Source organism: Schistocerca serialis, chromosome 2 (assembly GCF_023864345.2).
Source record: "Schistocerca serialis cubense isolate TAMUIC-IGC-003099 chromosome 2, iqSchSeri2.2, whole genome shotgun sequence".
In the NCBI taxonomy this organism is placed as follows: Eukaryota; Metazoa; Arthropoda; class Insecta; order Orthoptera; family Acrididae; genus Schistocerca; species Schistocerca serialis.
The window spans coordinates 828,668,760-828,687,663 of NC_064639.1; the positions used below are offsets into that span (position 1 = coordinate 828,668,760).

The 18,904-nt window shown below is 44.4% G+C and overlaps 1 protein-coding gene across 1 annotated transcript in view; it reads right to left on the bottom strand.

Moving 5' to 3' along the window:
- Positions 1 to 18,904, bottom strand: part of LOC126458093 (peroxisome assembly factor 2) — a 145,313-nt gene that overhangs the window by 101,331 nt on the left and 25,078 nt on the right. Inside the window, exon 3 of the mRNA XM_050094915.1 lies at positions 18,327 to 18,535. Within this exon, the coding sequence (XP_049950872.1) occupies positions 18,327 to 18,535 (209 nt within the window). The remainder of the gene's footprint in view (positions 1 to 18,326; positions 18,536 to 18,904) is intronic.

Here is an 18,904-nt window from a genome sequence, read left to right on the forward strand (position 1 = left end):
TACTAATAATATCAAATAATACAAGTCTTAGTACAATGGCTTGTGTACTAGTTCAGTGCAGTGATGTAATCACTGTAAATAAGTGTTGCAAAATGATCTTTTTATTTGACGATGCATAACTACATATAGCCTAAGAAATAACATATGCAACTTGGTGTATTGAACACTTACAGCTTTTGTAATGAGTTATTTACTATCCTTTAAATGAAAATATGTTATTTCTTTTTCTTTGTTAATATTTATTGTGTATTACTGCTGTTCTGACACGTTCTACAACATGGATGATGTCCTCACCATGGATATTTTGGAATGAAAAGTACTTCTCATGTAATCTTTGCTGCACTCCAAGAAACAAGAGGAGACTGACAAGAAAGCCTAATGAAATGCAGGTAGACAACATTAGAAAATATGAAAAACCAACAGGGATTCACATAGCTGAAAACTATAATGCCTGAAGAAGTCTAGAGAAGACATTTATGCAGCAGCAGATGTCAAATGGTTAATGATGATGATGTTGATGACCGTGATTATTTCACTTTCACTGCAGTTCTAATTCACAAGTCCTTATGTCGCCTTGCTTCTCCGAACTACTGACTTTTTTTGTCTAAGGTGCTATACTCACCAGATGATCATAAACAAAATTTTAACTGCAGTCCAGCATTTTTCAACATTATCTTTAATCTTTATGCTTAGCAATTAAGCACACCATTAAACAAAATTTATTCTTAAATCCATTTCCTGTTAAAGAACATTTACATATTGAAATATACATCTGCTGTTATTCCAAGAGTGTCCAAGGCCATTTTCCTCGATCAATGATGTAAGGGGTGATCAAAAGGTTTCATTTGGAGGCTATACAGTCCAGAATTGGAATGTCAACCAGGCAAAGTCGTCTTGAGCACTGAGGTAATCATCCTACAGATGTACCAGGTTGAAGATACCTGGCCGGCCGGAGTGGCCGTGCGGTTCTAGGCGCTACAGTCTGGAACCGAGCGACCGCTACGGTCGCAGGTTCAAATCCTGCCTTGGGCATGGATGTGTGTGATGTCCTTAGGTTAGTTAGGTTTAATTAGTTCTAAGTTCTAGGCGACTGATGACCTCAGAAGTTAAGTCGCATAGTGCTCAGAGCCATTTTGAAGATACCTGTTTGGTACAAAACAGTGCCCTGCGCTGTAAAGAAGTCTGTGAATGCCTACTGCACATCCTCATCCGACAGGAATCGGTGACCCTTCAAGGCCTTTTTTAAAGGACCGAGAGCATGATAATCATGTGGGCAGAGATCAGGGTTATAAGAAGCGTGCTCAAGCATCCCACTTGGGTTGGCATAACTCCTGCTGGCCTCCCAGATAGCCATGCATCTTGTGTCAAACTGTGACCAGCATGGAACTTGGTGCACCGCTCAACAATGGTGGTTTCCGACAGGCATGCTGACCTACACACATTCTCCAATGGATGTTACCAGCATTTGTCCTTTGGCAGGCAAGGAAAGAATAAGAGCATGTTGGTCATGTTTGGACACATTTGGTAATAAAATTGACATAGTTAACAATCTTGCATTTAAAGCATGCACATCGTAAAGGCACATATTCCACACTAATCCCTTGCCTTGATGTTGGTGCTTATATATCCACATCATAGTTATGCTACATTGCATATACTCTGTAGCAACACCCTCAAATGGAAACTTTTTGATCACCCCTTTCTATGTATCGGACGTAAAAGCATTACCTTTGGTCATCGTAATTTTATGATGTAAAATAAATAGATAGGTTGTAATACAGCTATTTCATTTAAAAAAGTGTCATTATTATCCTACATTGTGAGAATCTTTATCAACTACCAACTGTAGCTGATAGCTGACAAACAACCTAACAACAGTACATACAATGAAAAGTGGATTTTTATGTCGAGTTTTAGTTCTGTAGTTCTATAAACGCACTAATATGTCTAAATTGGTGGCAGCCTGCATTCTTAAATAACGTATTAGTAATCTGAAAGTTTGCTATTTGTAACACAGTTGGCTGCGTGACTATTTCAGATATGCAGCTAAAACAAATGTAACAGGTAAAGCAGATGTAACAGGCTACACTGACTGGTTCTCAGTTCAGGGAAATGTCAAAGGCATATGCCTTCTAATATTATGAAACTTAGGAAAAGGTTATTTTCTAACCAGCCTTTGGATTTATGCTTGCTTTCATTCTTTTAATATTAAAATGCCAATACAATAGCTTTAGGAAATTAAAATTAATTTTAGATTCAAATGTTTTTCAAAGCATGAATGTGTTCATTTAAAGGGAGTGTTGGGTATTAAGCAGCTAAGGAGGCAAATAGGACAGTATCAACAACAATTTGTAAATCGATATTTCTGAAAATAAATGGCAGACATTTCTCATGTCATTAGAATTACAAAGCAGCACAGTTGCAAAAGTTTTTGATTATGACAACCAATATTCTCTTTGCGTGGGACATCAGTCTCCTTTTATTCTTGTAAGGTTCTAGCAATTATATTTTGGCCACTAAAATTGCTAGATGGGGAAGGTTAGCAAATAACAACATGTTACCTCCTGTACAGATAAAGTTCTGTAGGAAAATGCATGATCAAATTTGTATGTATTTGGGGCTACACAGGGTGCAAAATATAGTACACAGAACGCCACCTCTGGCAGCAAGAATAAATTTAACCCAGCTTGGCAACGAGCCAAACTGAGCTCGGATGATAAGACACACGTACATCAGGGATTGTGCACGATATTGTTGAGTGTTGCACGTTCACCCTCCACCTTTTCCTCGAATCTTTTACTGTAATAAACATAATGTAGCCAATGCCCTAATGCCTCATAATGGACTAATAAATTTTGTCAGCTTTGGATCAAACTTGGAAGTTGCTTTCCTAGTGCAGCTTCTTAGTGGACAGTGCGCTGAAGTAAAGTTTCAGCAGGGATGAGCCTGTTCATAGCAGCTGGTGGAATGATCGTCTGTATCTGTCCTTGGTTGCAGAAATCCAGAAAACCCGTCAGAGGAAACAGTTCCAAATGCCCCATTATATTGTGCTACTCTGTGGAGATTATTTTGTCCTTGCTTTCAAACCCCTCTCCCAAAGTCTAGAATGAGACTTTCACTCTGCAGAGGAGTGTGTGCTGATATGAAACTTCCTGGCAGATTAAAACTGTGTGCCCGACCGAGACTCGAACTCGGGACCTTTGCCTCTCGCGGGCAAGTACTCTACCATCTGAGCTACCGAACCACGACTCACGCCCGGTACTCACAGCTTTACTTCTGCCAGTATCTCGTCTCCTACCTTCCAAACTTTACAGAAGCTCTCCTGCGAAACTGCCAGGAAGTTTCATATCAACGCACACTCCGCTGCAGAGTGAAAACCTCATTCTGGAAACATCCCCCAGGCTGTGGCTAAGCCATGTCTCCGCTATATCCTTTCTTTCAGGAGTGCTAGTTCTGCAAGTTTCGCAGGAGAGCTTCTGTAAAGTTTGGAAGGTAGGAGACGAGATACTGGCAGAAGTAAAGCTGTGAGTACCGGGCGTGAGTCGTGCTTCGGTATCTCAGATGGTAGAACACTTGCCCGTGAAAGGCAAAGGTCCCGAGTTCGAGTCTCGGTCGCGCACACAGTTTTAATCTGCCAGGAAGTTTCATATCAGCGCACACTCCGCTGCAGAGTGAAAATCTCATTCTGGAAACATCCCCCAGGCTGTGGCTAAGCCATGTCTCCGCTATATCCTTTCTTTCAGGAGTGCTAGTTCTGCAATTTTCGCACGAGACCTTCTGTAAAGTTTGGAAGGTAGGAGACGAGATACTGGCAGAAGTAAAGCTGTGAGTACCGGGCGTGAGTCGTGCTTCGGTAGCTCAGATGGTAGACCACTTGCCCGGGAAAGGCAAAGGTCCCGAGTTCGAGTCTCGGTCGGGCACACAGTTTTAATCTGCCAGGAAGTTTCATATCAGCGCACACTCCGCTGCAGAGTGAAAATCTCATTCTGGAAACATCCCCCAGGCTGTGGCTAAGCCATGTCTCCGCTATATCCTTTCTTTCAGGAGTGCTAGTTCTGCAAGTTTCGCAGGAGAGCTTCCGTAAAGTTTGGAAGGTAGGAGATGAGATACTGGCAGCAGTAAAGCTGTGAGTACCGGGCATGAGTCGTGCTTCGGTAGCTCAGACGGTAGAGTACTTGCCCGCGAAAGGCAAAGGTCCCGAGTTCGAGTCTCGGTCGGGCACACAGTTTTAATCTGCCAGGAAGTTTCATATCAGCGCACACTCCGCTGCAGAGTGAAAATATCATTCTGGAAACATCCCCCAGGCTGTGGCTAAGCCATGTCTCCGCTATATCCTTACTTTCAGGAGTGCTAGTTCTGCAAGTTTCGCAGGAGAGCTTCTGTAAAGTTTGGAAGGTAGGAGACAAGATACTGGCAGAAGTAAAGCTGTGAGTACCGGGCGTGAGTCGTGCTTCGGTAGCTCAGATGGTAGAGCACTTGCCCGCGAAAGGCAAAGGTCCCGAGTTCGAGTCTCGGTCGGGCACACAGTTTTAATCTGCCAGGAAGTTTCATATCAGCGCACACTCCGCTGCAGAGTGAAAATCTCATTCTGGAAACATCCCCCAGGCTGTGGCTAAGCCATGTCTCCGCTATATCCTTTCTTTCAGGAGTGCTAGTTCTGCAAGTTTCGCAGGAGAGCTTCTGTAAAGTTTGGAAGGTAGGAGATGAGATACTGGCAGCAGTAAAGCTGTGAGTACCGGGCATGAGTCGTGCTTCGGTAGCTCAGACGGTAGAGTACTTGCCCGCGAAAGGCAAAGGTCCCGAGTTCGAGTCTCGGTCGGGCACACAGTTTTAATCTGCCAGGAAGTTTCATATCAGCGCACACTCCGCTGCAGAGTGAAAATATCATTCTGGAAACATCTCCCAGGCTGTGGCTAAGCCATGTCTCCACTATATCCTTTCTTTCAGGAGTGCTAGTTTTGCAAGCTTTGCAGGAGAGCTTCTGTAAAGTTTGGAAGGTAGGAGACGAGATACTGGCAGAAGTAAAGCTGTGAGTACCGGACGTGAGTCGTGCTTCAGTAGCTCAGATGGTAGAGCACTTGCCCGCGAAAGGCAAAGGTCCCGAGTTCGAGTCTCGGTCGGGCACACAGTTTTAATCTGCCAGGAAGTTACATATCAGCGCACACTCCGCTGCAGAGTGAAAATCTCATTCTGGAAACATCCCCCAGGCTGTGGCTAAGCCATGTCTCCGCTATATCCTTTCTTTCAGGAGTGCAAGTTCTGCAAGTTTCGCAGCAGAGCTTCTGTAAAGTTTGGAAGGTAGGAGACGAGATACTGGCAGAAGTAAAGCTGTGAGTACCGGGCGTGAGTCGTGCTTCGGTATCTCAGATGGTAGAGCACTTGCCCGTGAAAGGCAAAGGTCCCGAGTTCGAGTCTCGGTCGCGCACACAGTTTTAATCTGCCAGGAATTTTCATATTAGCGCACACTCCGCTGCAGAGTGAAAATCTCATTCTGGAAACATCCCCCAGGCTGTGGCTAAGCCATGTCTCCGCTATATCCTTTCTTTCAGGAGTGGTAGTTCTGCAAGTTTCGCAGGAGAGCTTCTGTAAAGTTTGGAAGGTAGGAGACGAGATACTGGCAGAAGTAAAGCTGTGAGTAGCGGGCGTGAGTCGTGCTTCGGTAGCTCAGATGGTAGACCACTTGCCCGGGAAAGGCAAAGGTCCCGAGTTCGAGTCTCGGTCGGGCACACAGTTTTAATCTGCCAGGAAGTTTCATATCAGCGCACACTCCGCTGCAGAGTGAAAATCCCATTCTGGAAACATTCCCCAGGCTCTGGCTAAGCCATGTCTCCGCTATATCCTTACTTTCAGGAGTGCTAGTTCTGCAAGTTTCGCAGGAGAGCTTCTGTAAAGTTTGGAAGGTAGGAGACGAGATACTGGCAGAAGTAAAGCTGTGAGTACCGGACGTGAGTCGTGCTTCAGTAGCTCAGATGGTAGAGCACTTGCCCGCGAAAGGCAAAGGTCCCGAGTTCGAGTCTCGGTCGGGCACACAGTCTTAATCTGCCAGGAAGTTACATATCAGCGCACACTCCGCTGCAGAGTGAAAATCTCATTCTGGAAACATCCCCCAGGCTGTGGCTAAGCCATGTCTCCACTATATCCTTTCTTTCAGGAGTGCAAGTTCTGCAAGTTTCGCAGGAGAGCTTCTGTAAAGTTTGGAAGGTAGGAGACGAGATACTGGCAGAAGTAAAGCTGTGAGTACCGGGTGTGACTCGTGCTTCGGTATCTCAGATGGTAGAGCACTTGCCCGTGAAAGGCAAAGGTCCCGAGTTCGAGTCTCGGTCGCGCACACAGTTTTAATCTGCCAGGAAGTTTCATATTAGCGCACACTCCGCTGCAGAGTGAAAATCTCATTCTGGAAACATCCCCCAGGCTGTGGCTAAGCCATGTCTCCGCTATATCCTTCCTTTCAGGAGTGCTAGTTCTGCAAGTTTCGCAGGAGAGCTTCTGTAAAGTTTGGAAGGTAGGAGACGAGATACTGGCAGAAGTAAAGCTGTGAGTAGCGGGCGTGAGTCGTGCTTCGGTAGCTCAGATGGTAGACCACTTGCCCGGGAAAGGCAAAGGTCCCGAGTTCGAGTCTCGGTCGGGCACACAGTTTTAATCTGCCAGGAAGTTTCATATCAGCGCACACTCCGCTGCAGAGTGAAAATATCATTCTGGAAACATCCCCCAGGCTGTGGCTAAGCCATGTCTCCGCTATATCCTTTCTTTCAGGAGTGCTAGTTCTGCAAGTTTCGCAGGAGAGCTTCTGTAAAGTTTGGAAGGTAGGAGATGAGATACTGGCAGCAGTAAAGCTGTGAGTACCGGGCATGAGTCGTGCTTCGGTAGCTCAGACGGTAGAGTACTTGCCCGCGAAAGGCAAAGGTCCCGAGTTCGAGTCTCGGTCGGGCACACAGTTTTAATCTGCCAGGAAGTTTCATATCAGCGCACACTCCGCTGCAGAGTGAAAATATCATTCTGGAAACATCCCCCAGGCTGTGGCTAAGCCATGTCTCCGCTATATCCTTACTTTCAGGAGTGCTAGTTCTGCAAGTTTCACAGGAGAGCTTCTGTAAAGTTTGGAAGGTAGGAGACAAGATACTGGCAGAAGTAAAGCTGTGAGTACCGGGCGTGAGTCGTGCTTCGGTAGCTCAGATGGTAGAGCACTTGCCCGCGAAAGGCAAAGGTCCCGAGTTCGAGTCTCGGTCGGGCACACAGTTTTAATCTGCCAGGAAGTTTCATATCAGCATACACTCCGCTGCAGAGTGAAAATCTCATTCTGGAAACATCCCCCAGGCTGTGGCTAAGCCATGTTTCCACTACATCCTTTCATTCAGGAGTGGTAGTTCTGCAAGTTTCGCAGGAGAGCTTCTGTAAAGTTTGGAAGGTAGGAGACGAGATACTGGCAGAAGTAAAGCTGTGAGTACCGGGCGTGAGTCGTGCTTCGGTAGCTCAGATGGTAGAGCACTTGCCCGCGAAAGGCAAAGGTCCCGTGTTCGAGTCTCGGTCGGGCACACAGTTTTAATCTGCCAGGAAGTTTCATATCAGCGCACACTCCGCTGCAGAGTGAAAATCTCATTCTGGAAACATCCCCCAGGCTGTGGCTAAGCCATGTCTCCACTATATCCTTTCTTTCAGGAGTGCTAGTTTTGCAAGTTTTGCAGGAGAGCTTCTGTAAAGTTTGGAAGGTAGGAGACGAGATACTGGCAGAAGTAAAGCTGTGAGTACCGGGCGTGAGTCGTGCTTCAGTAGCTCAGATGGTAGAGCACTTGCCCGCGAAAGGCAAAGGTCCCGAGTTCGAGTCTCGGTCGGGCACACAGTTTTAATCTGCCAGGAAATTACATATCAGCGCACACTCCGCTGCAGAGTGAAAATCTCATTCTGGAAACATCCCCCAGGCTGTGGCTAAGCCATGTCTCCGCTATATCCTTTCTTTCAGGAGTGCAAGTTCTGCAAGTTTCGCAGGAGAGCTTCTGTAAAGTTTGGAAGGTAGGAGACGAGATACTGGCAGAAGTAAAGCTGTGAGTACCGGGCGTGAGTCGTGCTTCGGTATCTCAGATGGTAGAGCACTTGCCCATGAAAGGCAAAGGTCCCGAGTTCGAGTCTCGGTCGCGCACACAGTTTTAATCTGCCAGGAAGTTTCATATCAGTGCACACTCCGCTGCAGAGTGAAAATCTCATTCTGGAAACATCCCCCAGGCTGTGGCTAAGCCATGTCTCCGCTATATCCTTTCTTTCAGGAGTGCTAGTTCTGCAAGTTTCGCAGGAGAGCTTCTGTAAAGTTTGGAAGGTAGGAGACGAGATACTGGCAGAAGTAAAGCTGTGAGTACCGGGCGTGAGTCGTGCTTCGGTAGCTCAGATGGTAGACCACTTGCCCGGGAAAGGCAAAGGTCCCGAGTGCGAGTCTCGGTCGGGCACACAGTTTTAATCTGCCAGGAAGTTTCATATCAGCGCACACTCCGCTGCAGAGTGAAAATCTCATTCTGGAAACATCCCCCAGGCTGTGGCTAAGCCATGTCTCCACTATATCCTTTCTTTCAGGAGTGCTAGTTTTGCAAGTTTTGCAGGAGAGCTTCTGTAAAGTTTGGAAGGTAGGAGACGAGATACTGGCAGAAGTAAAGCTGTGAGTACCGGGCGTGAGTCGTGCTTCAGTAGCTCAGATGGTAGAGCACTTGCCCGCGAAAGGCAAAGGTCCCGAATTCGAGTCTCGGTCGGGCACACAGTTTTAATCTGCCAGGAAATTACATATCAGCGCACACTCCGCTGCAGAGTGAAAATCTCATTCTGGAAACATCCCCCAGGCTGTGGCTAAGCCATGTCTCCGCTATATCCTTTCTTTCAGGAGTGCAAGTTCTGCAAGTTTCGCAGGAGAGCTTCTGTAAAGTTTGGAAGGTAGGAGACGAGATACTGGCAGAAGTAAAGCTGTGAGTACCGGGCGTGAGTCGTGCTTCGGTATCTCAGATGGTAGAGCACTTGCCCATGAAAGGCAAAGGTCCCGAGTTCGAGTCTCGGTCGCGCACACAGTTTTAATCTGCCAGGAAGTTTCATATCAGTGCACACTCCGCTGCAGAGTGAAAATCTCATTCTGGAAACATCCCCCAGGCTGTGGCTAAGCCATGTCTCCGCTATATCCTTTCTTTCAGGAGTGCTAGTTCTGCAAGTTTCGCAGGAGAGCTTCTGTAAAGTTTGGAAGGTAGGAGACGAGATACTGGCAGAAGTAAAGCTGTGAGTACCGGGCGTGAGTCGTGCTTCGGTAGCTCAGATGGTAGACCACTTGCCCGGGAAAGGCAAAGGTCCCGAGTGCGAGTCTCGGTCGGGCACACAGTTTTAATCTGCCAGGAAGTTTCATATCAGCGCACACTCCGCTGCAGAGTGAAAATCTCATTCTGGAAACATCCCCCAGGCTGTGGCTAAGCCATGTCTCCGCTATATCCTTTCTTTCAGGAGTGCTAGTTCTGCAAGTTTCGCAGGAGAGCTTCTGTAAAGTTTGGAAGGTAGGAGATGAGATACTGGCAGCAGTAAAGCTGTGAGTACCGGGCATGAGTCGTGCTTCGGTAGCTCAGACGGTAGAGCACTTGCCCGCGAAAGGCAAAGGTCCCGAGTTCGAGTCTCGGTCGGGCACACAGTTTTAATCTGCCAGGAAGTTTCATATCAGCGCACACTCCGCTGCAGAGTGAAAATCTCATTCTGGAAACATCCCCCAGGCTGTGGCTAAGCCATGTCTCCGCTATATCCTTACTTTCAGGAGTGCTAGTTCTGCAAGTTTCGCAGGAGAGCTTCTGTAAAGTTTGGAAGGTAGGAGACAAGATACTGGCAGAAGTAAAGCTGTGAGTACCGGGCGTGAGTCGTGCTTCGGTAGCTCAGATGGTAGACCACTTGCCCGGGAAAGGCAAAGGTCCCGAGTTCGAGTCTCGGTCGGGCACACAGTTTTAATCTGCCAGGAAGTTTCATATCAGCGCACACTCCGCTGCAGAGTGAAAATCTCATTCTGGAAACATCCCCCAGGCTGTGGCTAAGCCATGTCTCCGCTATATCCTTTCTTTCAGGAGTGCTAGTTCTGCAAGTTTCGCAGGAGAGCTTCTGTAAAGTTTGGAAGGTAGGAGACAAGATACTGGCAAAAGTAAAGCTGTGAGTACCGGGCGTGAGTCGTGCTTCGGTAGCTCAGATGGTAGAGCACTTTCCCGCGAAAGGCAAAGGTCCCGAGTTCGAGTCTCGGTCGGGCACACAGTTTTAATCTGCCAGGAAGTTTTATATCAGCGTACACTCCGCTGCAGAGTGAAAATCTCATTCTGGAAACATCCCCCAGGCTGTGGCTAAGCCATGTCTCCGCTATATCCTTTCTTTCAGGAGTGCTAGTTCTGCAAGTTTAGCAGGAGAGCTTCTGTAAAGTTTGGAAGGTAGGAGACGAGATACTGGCAGAAGTAAAGCTGTGAGTACCGGGCGTGAGTCGTGCTTAGGTAGCTCAGATGGTAGACCACTTGCCCGCTAAAGGCAAAGGTCCCGAGTTCGAGTCTCGGTCGGGCACACAGTTTTAATCTGCCAGGAAGTTTCATATCAGCGCACACTCCGCTGCAGAGTGAAAATCTCATTCTGGAAACATCCCCCAGGCTGTGGCTAAGCCATGTCTCCGCTATATCCTTTCTTTCCGGAGTGCTAGTTCTGCAAGTTTCGCAGGAGAGCTTCTGTAAAGTTTGGAAGGTAGGAGACGAGATACTGGCAGAAGTAAAGCTGTGAGTACGGGGCGTGAGTCGTGCTTCGATAGCTCAAATGGTAGAGCACTTGCCCGCGAAAGGCAAAGGTCCCGAGTTCGAGTCTCGGTCGGGCACACAGTTTTAATCTGCCAGGAAGTTTCCTCTCCCAAAGTCTGTTTCTTTCCATGCTGCTAGCCTACACCTTACCCTCTAGCCACAACATTACAAAAACAGAAATTCATCAGCAATCATAAACAATTTAGTTCATCCACAATTTCTTCATGAAGGAAGAGCATTAAAGAAAATATTTTTCATTAGCATAACTTCATTTCATACTTTTGTCAACTGTAAATCAAGTTTGATGGCAATACTGTCACATGTGATAGCTGGCTAGACTACACCGAAATGGTATTGTTTGTGTTACTATGGGTGTTCTATTTATGTTTATCATCTGTTATAACTTTTGTAGAGTTTTGAGGTGATTGTGTGTTTTGGTTTCAGATAGCTCTTACATTCCTGCTCTCTTATTAGCTGATGGCAGAAATATGGGTACCCAATATATTTGATTTAATTGAAGTCACTGTATTTTACAGACTTTGCATTCTTTTATTTTGGTGTCCGATTTTAAGCGTTTCTATGTGTGATAATCTGCAGATGCTCTCAAAAAGGTGGATTTTTAAGTAAGTTAAAAAGTCATTCCCTTCTAAACTTCTCATATAAGAATATAATATTAAAAATGTTTGCGCAAAACGAAGCTTCATATACTACCAGCTACCACTGGAGTACACCATTCCATTGTGCTTCAATGAATCATAATGGCTAGTGAGTGCTGGTGTAACAGTTTCTCAGCACAAAACTGCTAAGGCTTTCATGGCCACTTGTTCACAATTTGTCTGTTGGCTTCCATCTCAGATTCTTTGGCCGATATTTGTTTGATGATTTTTCTGATAGTTTGCAAGCATGAGTGGCTGGCATTGTCAAAAAATTCACCCTCTGTTGCTGGTGGTGGAATGGAGTCGAGCTCGGGGCTGTAGATTATATGTAGCTGGTGCACCTACATCCAAGCGCTTTTCCGTGATCACTAACACTGTGGCTTTCCCCTTGCTACCTGCAATGGTCAGTCCTCGCAGCATAGGAATCCATGGTCCATTCACTTTGAGGCTTCCTTCTTTCTTATTGAAGCCATTGTCATGTTTGTGCATTTCTGTAGATTCCCCAAAAAAGCAGGTGTGATAGCTCTTCTCCACAACAAGGACATCTCTATCAATGAATTTTACTGTGTGTTCAGTCTCACATAGTGCGTGATCTGCCATGGCCAGTTTCTCTACCTGCCCCAACTTGCAGTGTCGTTCATGTTCCGTGATCCTGATGTTAACCGATCATCCAGTCATTCCAAAATACTTTTCCACACGTACAGGGTTTGTGGTATATTCCCTACAACACAAGTGGGTTCCTTTTCTCCTTTGCCAGTCTGAGAGACTCTATCTGTCTTTCTGGGCAGAAAGTTGTTCAAATCTTATGGGACTTAACTGCTAAGGTCATCAGTCCCTAAGCTTACACACTACTTAACCTAAATTATCCTATGGACAAACACACACACCCATGCCCGAGGGAGGACTCGAAACTCCGCCGGGACCTGCCGCACAGTCCATGACTGCAGCGCCTTAGACCGCTCGGCTAAACCTGCGCGGCTGGGCAGAAAGGCCATACTCAGCATTTCCTCATCTGTTGTGTCACTTCGCTGAGTGTTTGTTTCTGTGATACATTTTATGCAACTGGTGGATTACCCACAGCTCCTCAGAAAACTTTCTACATGTTGCATCTCACGCCTGAGGTACTGAGGCTCACAGATTTATCTTACTCACGTTAAGAGTATATTAATCATGCCTCTTTTCTGACTCAGGTGGTCATATGGCAGTTTGTGCCAGTATTGGTCTGTGTATGCCGGTTTTCAATGCCTGCAGTGTTCCACATTTTCACCATCCGTCATGACCACAACATTGAGAAAGTGTAACTGTTGGTCCTTTTCTACTGCCACGCAAAATTTTACGTTGGCATGGAGACTGTTCAGGTATCTTAAGAAGTCACCAATGTGTTCATTGCCACGGCTCCACACAACGAAGGTACCATCGCTGTATCTGTACCACACCTTAAGTTACCATGGTGCCAAGTCCAGTGCCTGTGCTTTGAAATGTCCAATAAAGAAGTTTGTAACAACAAGACAAAGTGGACTGCCCATGGCGATGCCTTCCAGTTGTTCACAGAAGTAGCTATCCCACATGAAACATTTCATGATGAGATGTGCATGAAAAAGCTTGGTAATGTCTTGTGCAAAAATGGAAATGACATACTCCAGAGAATCACTGACTGCCACACTGGTAACCAAAGAAACAACATCAAAGCTGATGAGGATGTCATTTTGTCCAAAATTTAGTTTCTTCACCTTCACAATGAAATGTCCAGAGTCCTTTATGTATGTGTCAGTCTTTCCCAAGTGTGGCTGGAGCAAAGAGGCCAAGTTTATGGGTACTTCACTAGTTACATAAGAAGTATCACAAAATCAAACACTTGCCAAAGTGACACATCGGAAAATGAAATGTCGGATATGACCGTTCTGCCATACATTCCCAGAGTAATGAACAGAATTGGTCGTATATTGTGCAAACAAAGAAGAGTAATGAACAGAATTGGTCGTATATTGTGCAAACAAAGAATAAAAACTATTTCTAAACTGACGAAGAAAATCAGATCAGCAAAAGAGAAAAGGAACGCACCTGCATTGTCGGGAGTATACCTCATACTGCATACGAGGGTGGTTTGAAAAGTTCTTGGCACGGAATAGAAAAAAGAAAGTCTCCTTGTAGATTAACGAACTTGGTCCAACAATGTTCTAGTGCCTTGATCCCATCTCAAAAATGAGTTTCCTCCAGGCCAGCAAAATAGTTGTCAACTCCGGCTATCAATTCTTCGCTTGAAGTGAATCTTTGACCAAGAAAAATTTTTAGTTTTGGGAAGAGATGGAAGTCTGACAAAGCCATATCAGATGAATAAGGTGGGTATGGCACCAATTCATACCTTAGTTCATGTAATTTTGCCATGGTGACGGCACATGTGTGCAGGCACGTGTCAAGAGTCGCAGCACCTATCTTGCAGATAATTTTTTCATTTCTAATTCTTCAGTCAAAATGTGATACACACTTTCAGATAACATCTGGCAAGTGTGAGCAATTTCATGCACTTTCAATTGGCAATCCTCCATGACCATTTAGTGCACTTTTGCAATGATTTCTGGAGTAGTGACACAGCTTGGCTGATCATTGCGCATATCAGCATCTCAGCCCTCCTGACCAAATTTAAATTCATCTGTCCACTTGGCAATAGTTGAATATGAAGGAGCAGAGTCCCCCAGAGTATTCTGGAAATCAGCATGAATGTCCTTTGCTTTCATACCTTTCTTTACGAAGTACTTAGTCACTGCTTGCATCTCAATTTTTTCCATCTTCGCAAATCACTTCAGGGGGACAACAGAGCCACGTTACCGCCGCAGCTCTCTTCCAAGAGCACTGATGTGGCACGTGTTTACAGGCAACAGTCCAATGAATATCACGTGAACAACTCATTGCGCTAGTGCTGACCTCTCATGGTGATTCCGAGAACTTTTCAAAGCACCCTCGTACATGAGGAAAAGTCTAGAAGGACTGGACGAACAATCAACACCAGAACCCACTGAACATAAGCAGCACTGCAAGTTGTGGCAGGTGGAGACATCGGCCATGGCAGAGCACATGCTTTGAGAGATCTATTACATAGTAAAATTTGCCGATATGGAAGTTCTTGCTGTAGAGAAGAGCTATCATACCACTTCATCAGGGAGCTATAGAAATACACCAACATGATAACAGCTTCAAGAAGAAAGCCCTCAGGTGAATGGATCAGTGAATGATTATTGCAGGTAGCAAGGGGAGAACCAGAGTGGTAAAGACCATGGAAAGGCCCTATGATGCTCACACACCAGGTGCACACAATCTGTGGCTGTGAGCCCCACTCCAGTCCATTATCACCAGTGAAGGGTGAAACTTTGTCAATGGCAGTCACTTGTGTTGGCAAAATGCTATAAAAATTGTCTTACAAATATCAGACAGAGAACCTGAGACAGAAGCCAACAGGCTACTTGTCAATGTCTGGGCAATCTATGACCAGATATTTTCTGTGGATGAGAGCTATCTTCCTCTGTACTGGGGCAGGTCAGGACAGCATGGGAACATGCAGTCTTGCACTATCTTGTTAAAAGAGGTCACAGAGCCTTTGAAGATAGGGCACAGTCACTGGTCTCAACATACCAGAAATCTAAGGGCTTCTATCAAAGTTAATGTCTATGCAAACCAGAGGAGATAGTGTTGTGCACTCAATCGTACCCCACATAATTACATTGTGTGCAGGACCTGTATGACAATGGCACAATGGCAGACACAATATGGCAATGTTCATTCCTTTTCCATCCTTCACACATGAATACATCGGTTGTGATGCTGCACATAGAACTGGGATGTATCTGAGAAGACAACCTAGTGCCACCACTCCTGCATGCAGTGTTTTTATTAGGTACACCATTGTCAGTGTGTGTCTCTCTCTCTCTCTGCTGACACAGTCCAGCACAGACCGTCATGGCATTCCTGTTCATTTTAGTGATACTGCGACAGCAGCAATCCAATTGGACAGTAAGTTACACTTTTGTAATACGATATCAGGTGAGTGGTAATAGTACTGCTTTGTAATAAAGTTTTTACTAAAGGGAACAATAATAACTAAACAATTAACTAAAATTGCCAATCTTTAGCTGTCTAAGGATGCTGGGAGGTACGAACTCATGCAGTACGCAGTACAGGACAGTTTATCTACAATTCTCTTGTAACCTACAGATGTTTAATAAAGAATGTCACTTTCCTTTAAGAACAAAAATGGCTAGCAAACAGCAGAAGACCTGATCTTTGGAGAAAGATGGCGTATATCCACCCAACAATGTGAAGTTTTGTTTGCAACACTTCCAGCCAAATTCTATGGGAATTCAATACTTATGTTATTTAACAGAGAAAATAAGCCATGATAACTGTAGCTGAAGAGAAAACCACACAGATGTCAAACACAATAAAATTGTTTCACAACATGGAGGAAACTGATTCTGCAATTGTTGCTACATTTATGCCACAAATGGTAAGAATCTCCAACACAGTCATCTTTTGAAGAAAAAGTAATTACATTTAAATAAATTTGTGCATTAGAAAATACAGTGAAGTGAAAAAAAGTATGCATCATTAGACTGCATTACACGTAAGAAAAGAGGTTGTCAAAACAAGAACAGACAATGGTAGAAATAAATGCTTCTCATCCATGAAAGACTGTGTTTATATTCTACTGCTTTCAGTAAAGTAAGATGCAATTATACATAGATTCAAAAGTATCTCTTCCATAATAAATTGTAGCTTATGTCTCTGAATCTGTGAGACTTGGTTCTTTTCCCATTTACTTCACAATCATTCATCTCTCGATAATTTATTGATACTTGGAATGCAAAAATGCAATAACTATTTCTGTTTAAGTAGGAATATAATTAAAAACAAACATTAATATTACAGCTGGCTTTCTCACAGTTGTTCCAACTGTCAGACCATAACAACTTTCACAGCAGCAGGTGTCGTGACTGTATGTGATAGACTGTGTTGCTGCCATGTGAAGGGAGGCAGCAACAATGATGCTCCAGACATCATCAGACTTTCCACGTGAACTCTAGCCTCACTGTCAACAATCCCATTTTCTGAATCAAGGTGTATGATGTAGCTGTATGATTCTGCATGTCCAAGTGAACAGTATATCTTTCCTCTCGAGTGCTAGTCTTGTAGGGCTATTGAGACCCCATGTGATGTTGAGTATGACTCTTCTGATCCTATTGATATGACAGTCCAGGGATCGTGGCCAATGCTAAAAGCAATATCATGGAAAAATAAACCAGTCTCAACAGGACATGGTTCTGCTGCTGCTGCTGAATCCAACACATGCAGGTAGGCATTTCATCTTGTTACACAAAAAATAATATGATCTCCTCACAAACAAACACATTTATATGGGAAATGCACTGCCTAACCTTTCCTTGTATAGGCTTGTTGGTTGGTTGGTTGGTTTGTAGGTGGGAACCAAGCAGCGAGGTCGTCGGTCCCGTGGGATTAGAGAGGGATGGGGAAGGAAGTTGCCGTGCCCTTTCAAAGGAACCATTCCTGTATTTGTCTGAAGCGATTTAGGAAAATCACAGAAAATGTGTTGTGGACTGGCAAGACAGCCAATCCACAGTGACGGGTAACCGAAAGGCGCGCGCTTAAACTCATGCAGGCTGGCGTGAGGTCTGAAACAGGATACGTAATGAATGCTATAAAGAAAAGTACGTAGCTGCTGGAATACTTAACTTTAATCCACAATTGGTGAACATTGGTCTTGTTACTGTACATGCTTCATTAGATACATAGCAAAGGATAAATGGCGCCTTGCTAGGTCGTAGCAATTGACTTAGCTGAAGGCTATGCTAACTATCGTCTTGGCAAATGAGAGCGTAATTCTCAGTGAACCATGGCTAGCAACGTCGGCTGTACAACTGGGGCGAGTGCTAGTACGTCTCTCTAGACCTGCCGTGTGGCGGCGCTCGGTCTGCAATCACTGATAGTGGCGACACACGGGTCCGTCGTATACTAGCGGACCGCGGCCGATTTAAAAGGCTACTACCTAGCAAGTGTGGTGTCTGGCGGTGACACCACAAAATGTAAATCAGGATGGCCAGACACAGGTTTGAAGCGTCGTCCTCCCGAATGCAAGTCCAGTGTGCTAACCACTGAACTACCTTGCTCGCTCTTTCCTTGTGTAGAGAACAAAGGTGGCATTACTCTTATCTGTGTGGTTGCACTGATATGCTAATCATCTGGATACCTTGTAGTGCACTTTGTGCTAATTTGACATTGCCTTCATGCTGTTGCAATTTTAATGGCCACCACTGTATATCTACTCACCTTCTCTCCACAAGATATTTCTGTTTTAAAATATAATATCAATGTTTGATGTCTACTTCACACATATTAAACAAACACAGAGCAAGAATGTAGTTGCAGCTGTTGTACATTTAATATATGGCACAATGGAAGTATCCTCTGTCATACACTACACAATAATCTGCAGACTCTACATGTAGCTCGAGATGTACAAATTGATAGCACTGTTTCAGCTAAGCAAGCAATTGTAGTACTATTCAGACTTTGTGATGTAATGAAGCAGGGTTTATTTCACACTTGGATGTGTACATTAAACTGACTGAACAGCTCTTCACATTCTAAATGACAATTCTTGTATCACTATTACTGTGTATGGCTCTTTTAGAGAGAACCAGAGTTTCAATATTGTGGTTTTACATGGCACATTAATGCATGTGTATGAAAGATGATTATCATTGCTTGAAAATCCAAAATGACAGACACATTGAAACTCAATTGAAACATCAAAGATTACACAGAGCTGACATCTTATGGAATCTGAGCTAGAGACAAGATAAGAAACTATTTGTGAGTCTTAAAAATTCATTACCTGACTGCATGTGAGATGAGAGCTTCCAAATCGGCAAGAACAAATCCAGAAGTTTGGCTTGCATAGTATGGTAATGATACATCAGTCTCCAGGTGTAGACTCCTTGATCTCACAAGCCACTCTAACATTGACAACCTCTCTGTTTCACTTGGACTTGATACATGCATGGTGTCGAGAAATGCTCTTGCCAAGTCTGCAGTGATGTTAGTCTGGGCAGCAGAATGGAGACAACAAACATTATACAATAAATGTTCTGAGGAATAATGTAATGTACTGAGCAACTTTTGCCCCCAGCTGTAACAGACAACAGGATGTAGAAAAATTATTTCTTTAACACTCTGTGACACAACTCTGTAAATGGGAAGCAAACTATCAAAAAGAAGGTAATTAAAATTAAACTATGTATTACACCCATCTAATGAACAACTTATTTTAATCTGTGAAAAAGTTTTCACTAGCACGTAATAGTCACAAAAGATAAAAACTTAAGGCAGTAATATTTATGAATTAGTCAGTTATTTGATAAATAAATCCATACATATTATAAAATATATGTATGTTCAATATCTGCTCCTAAA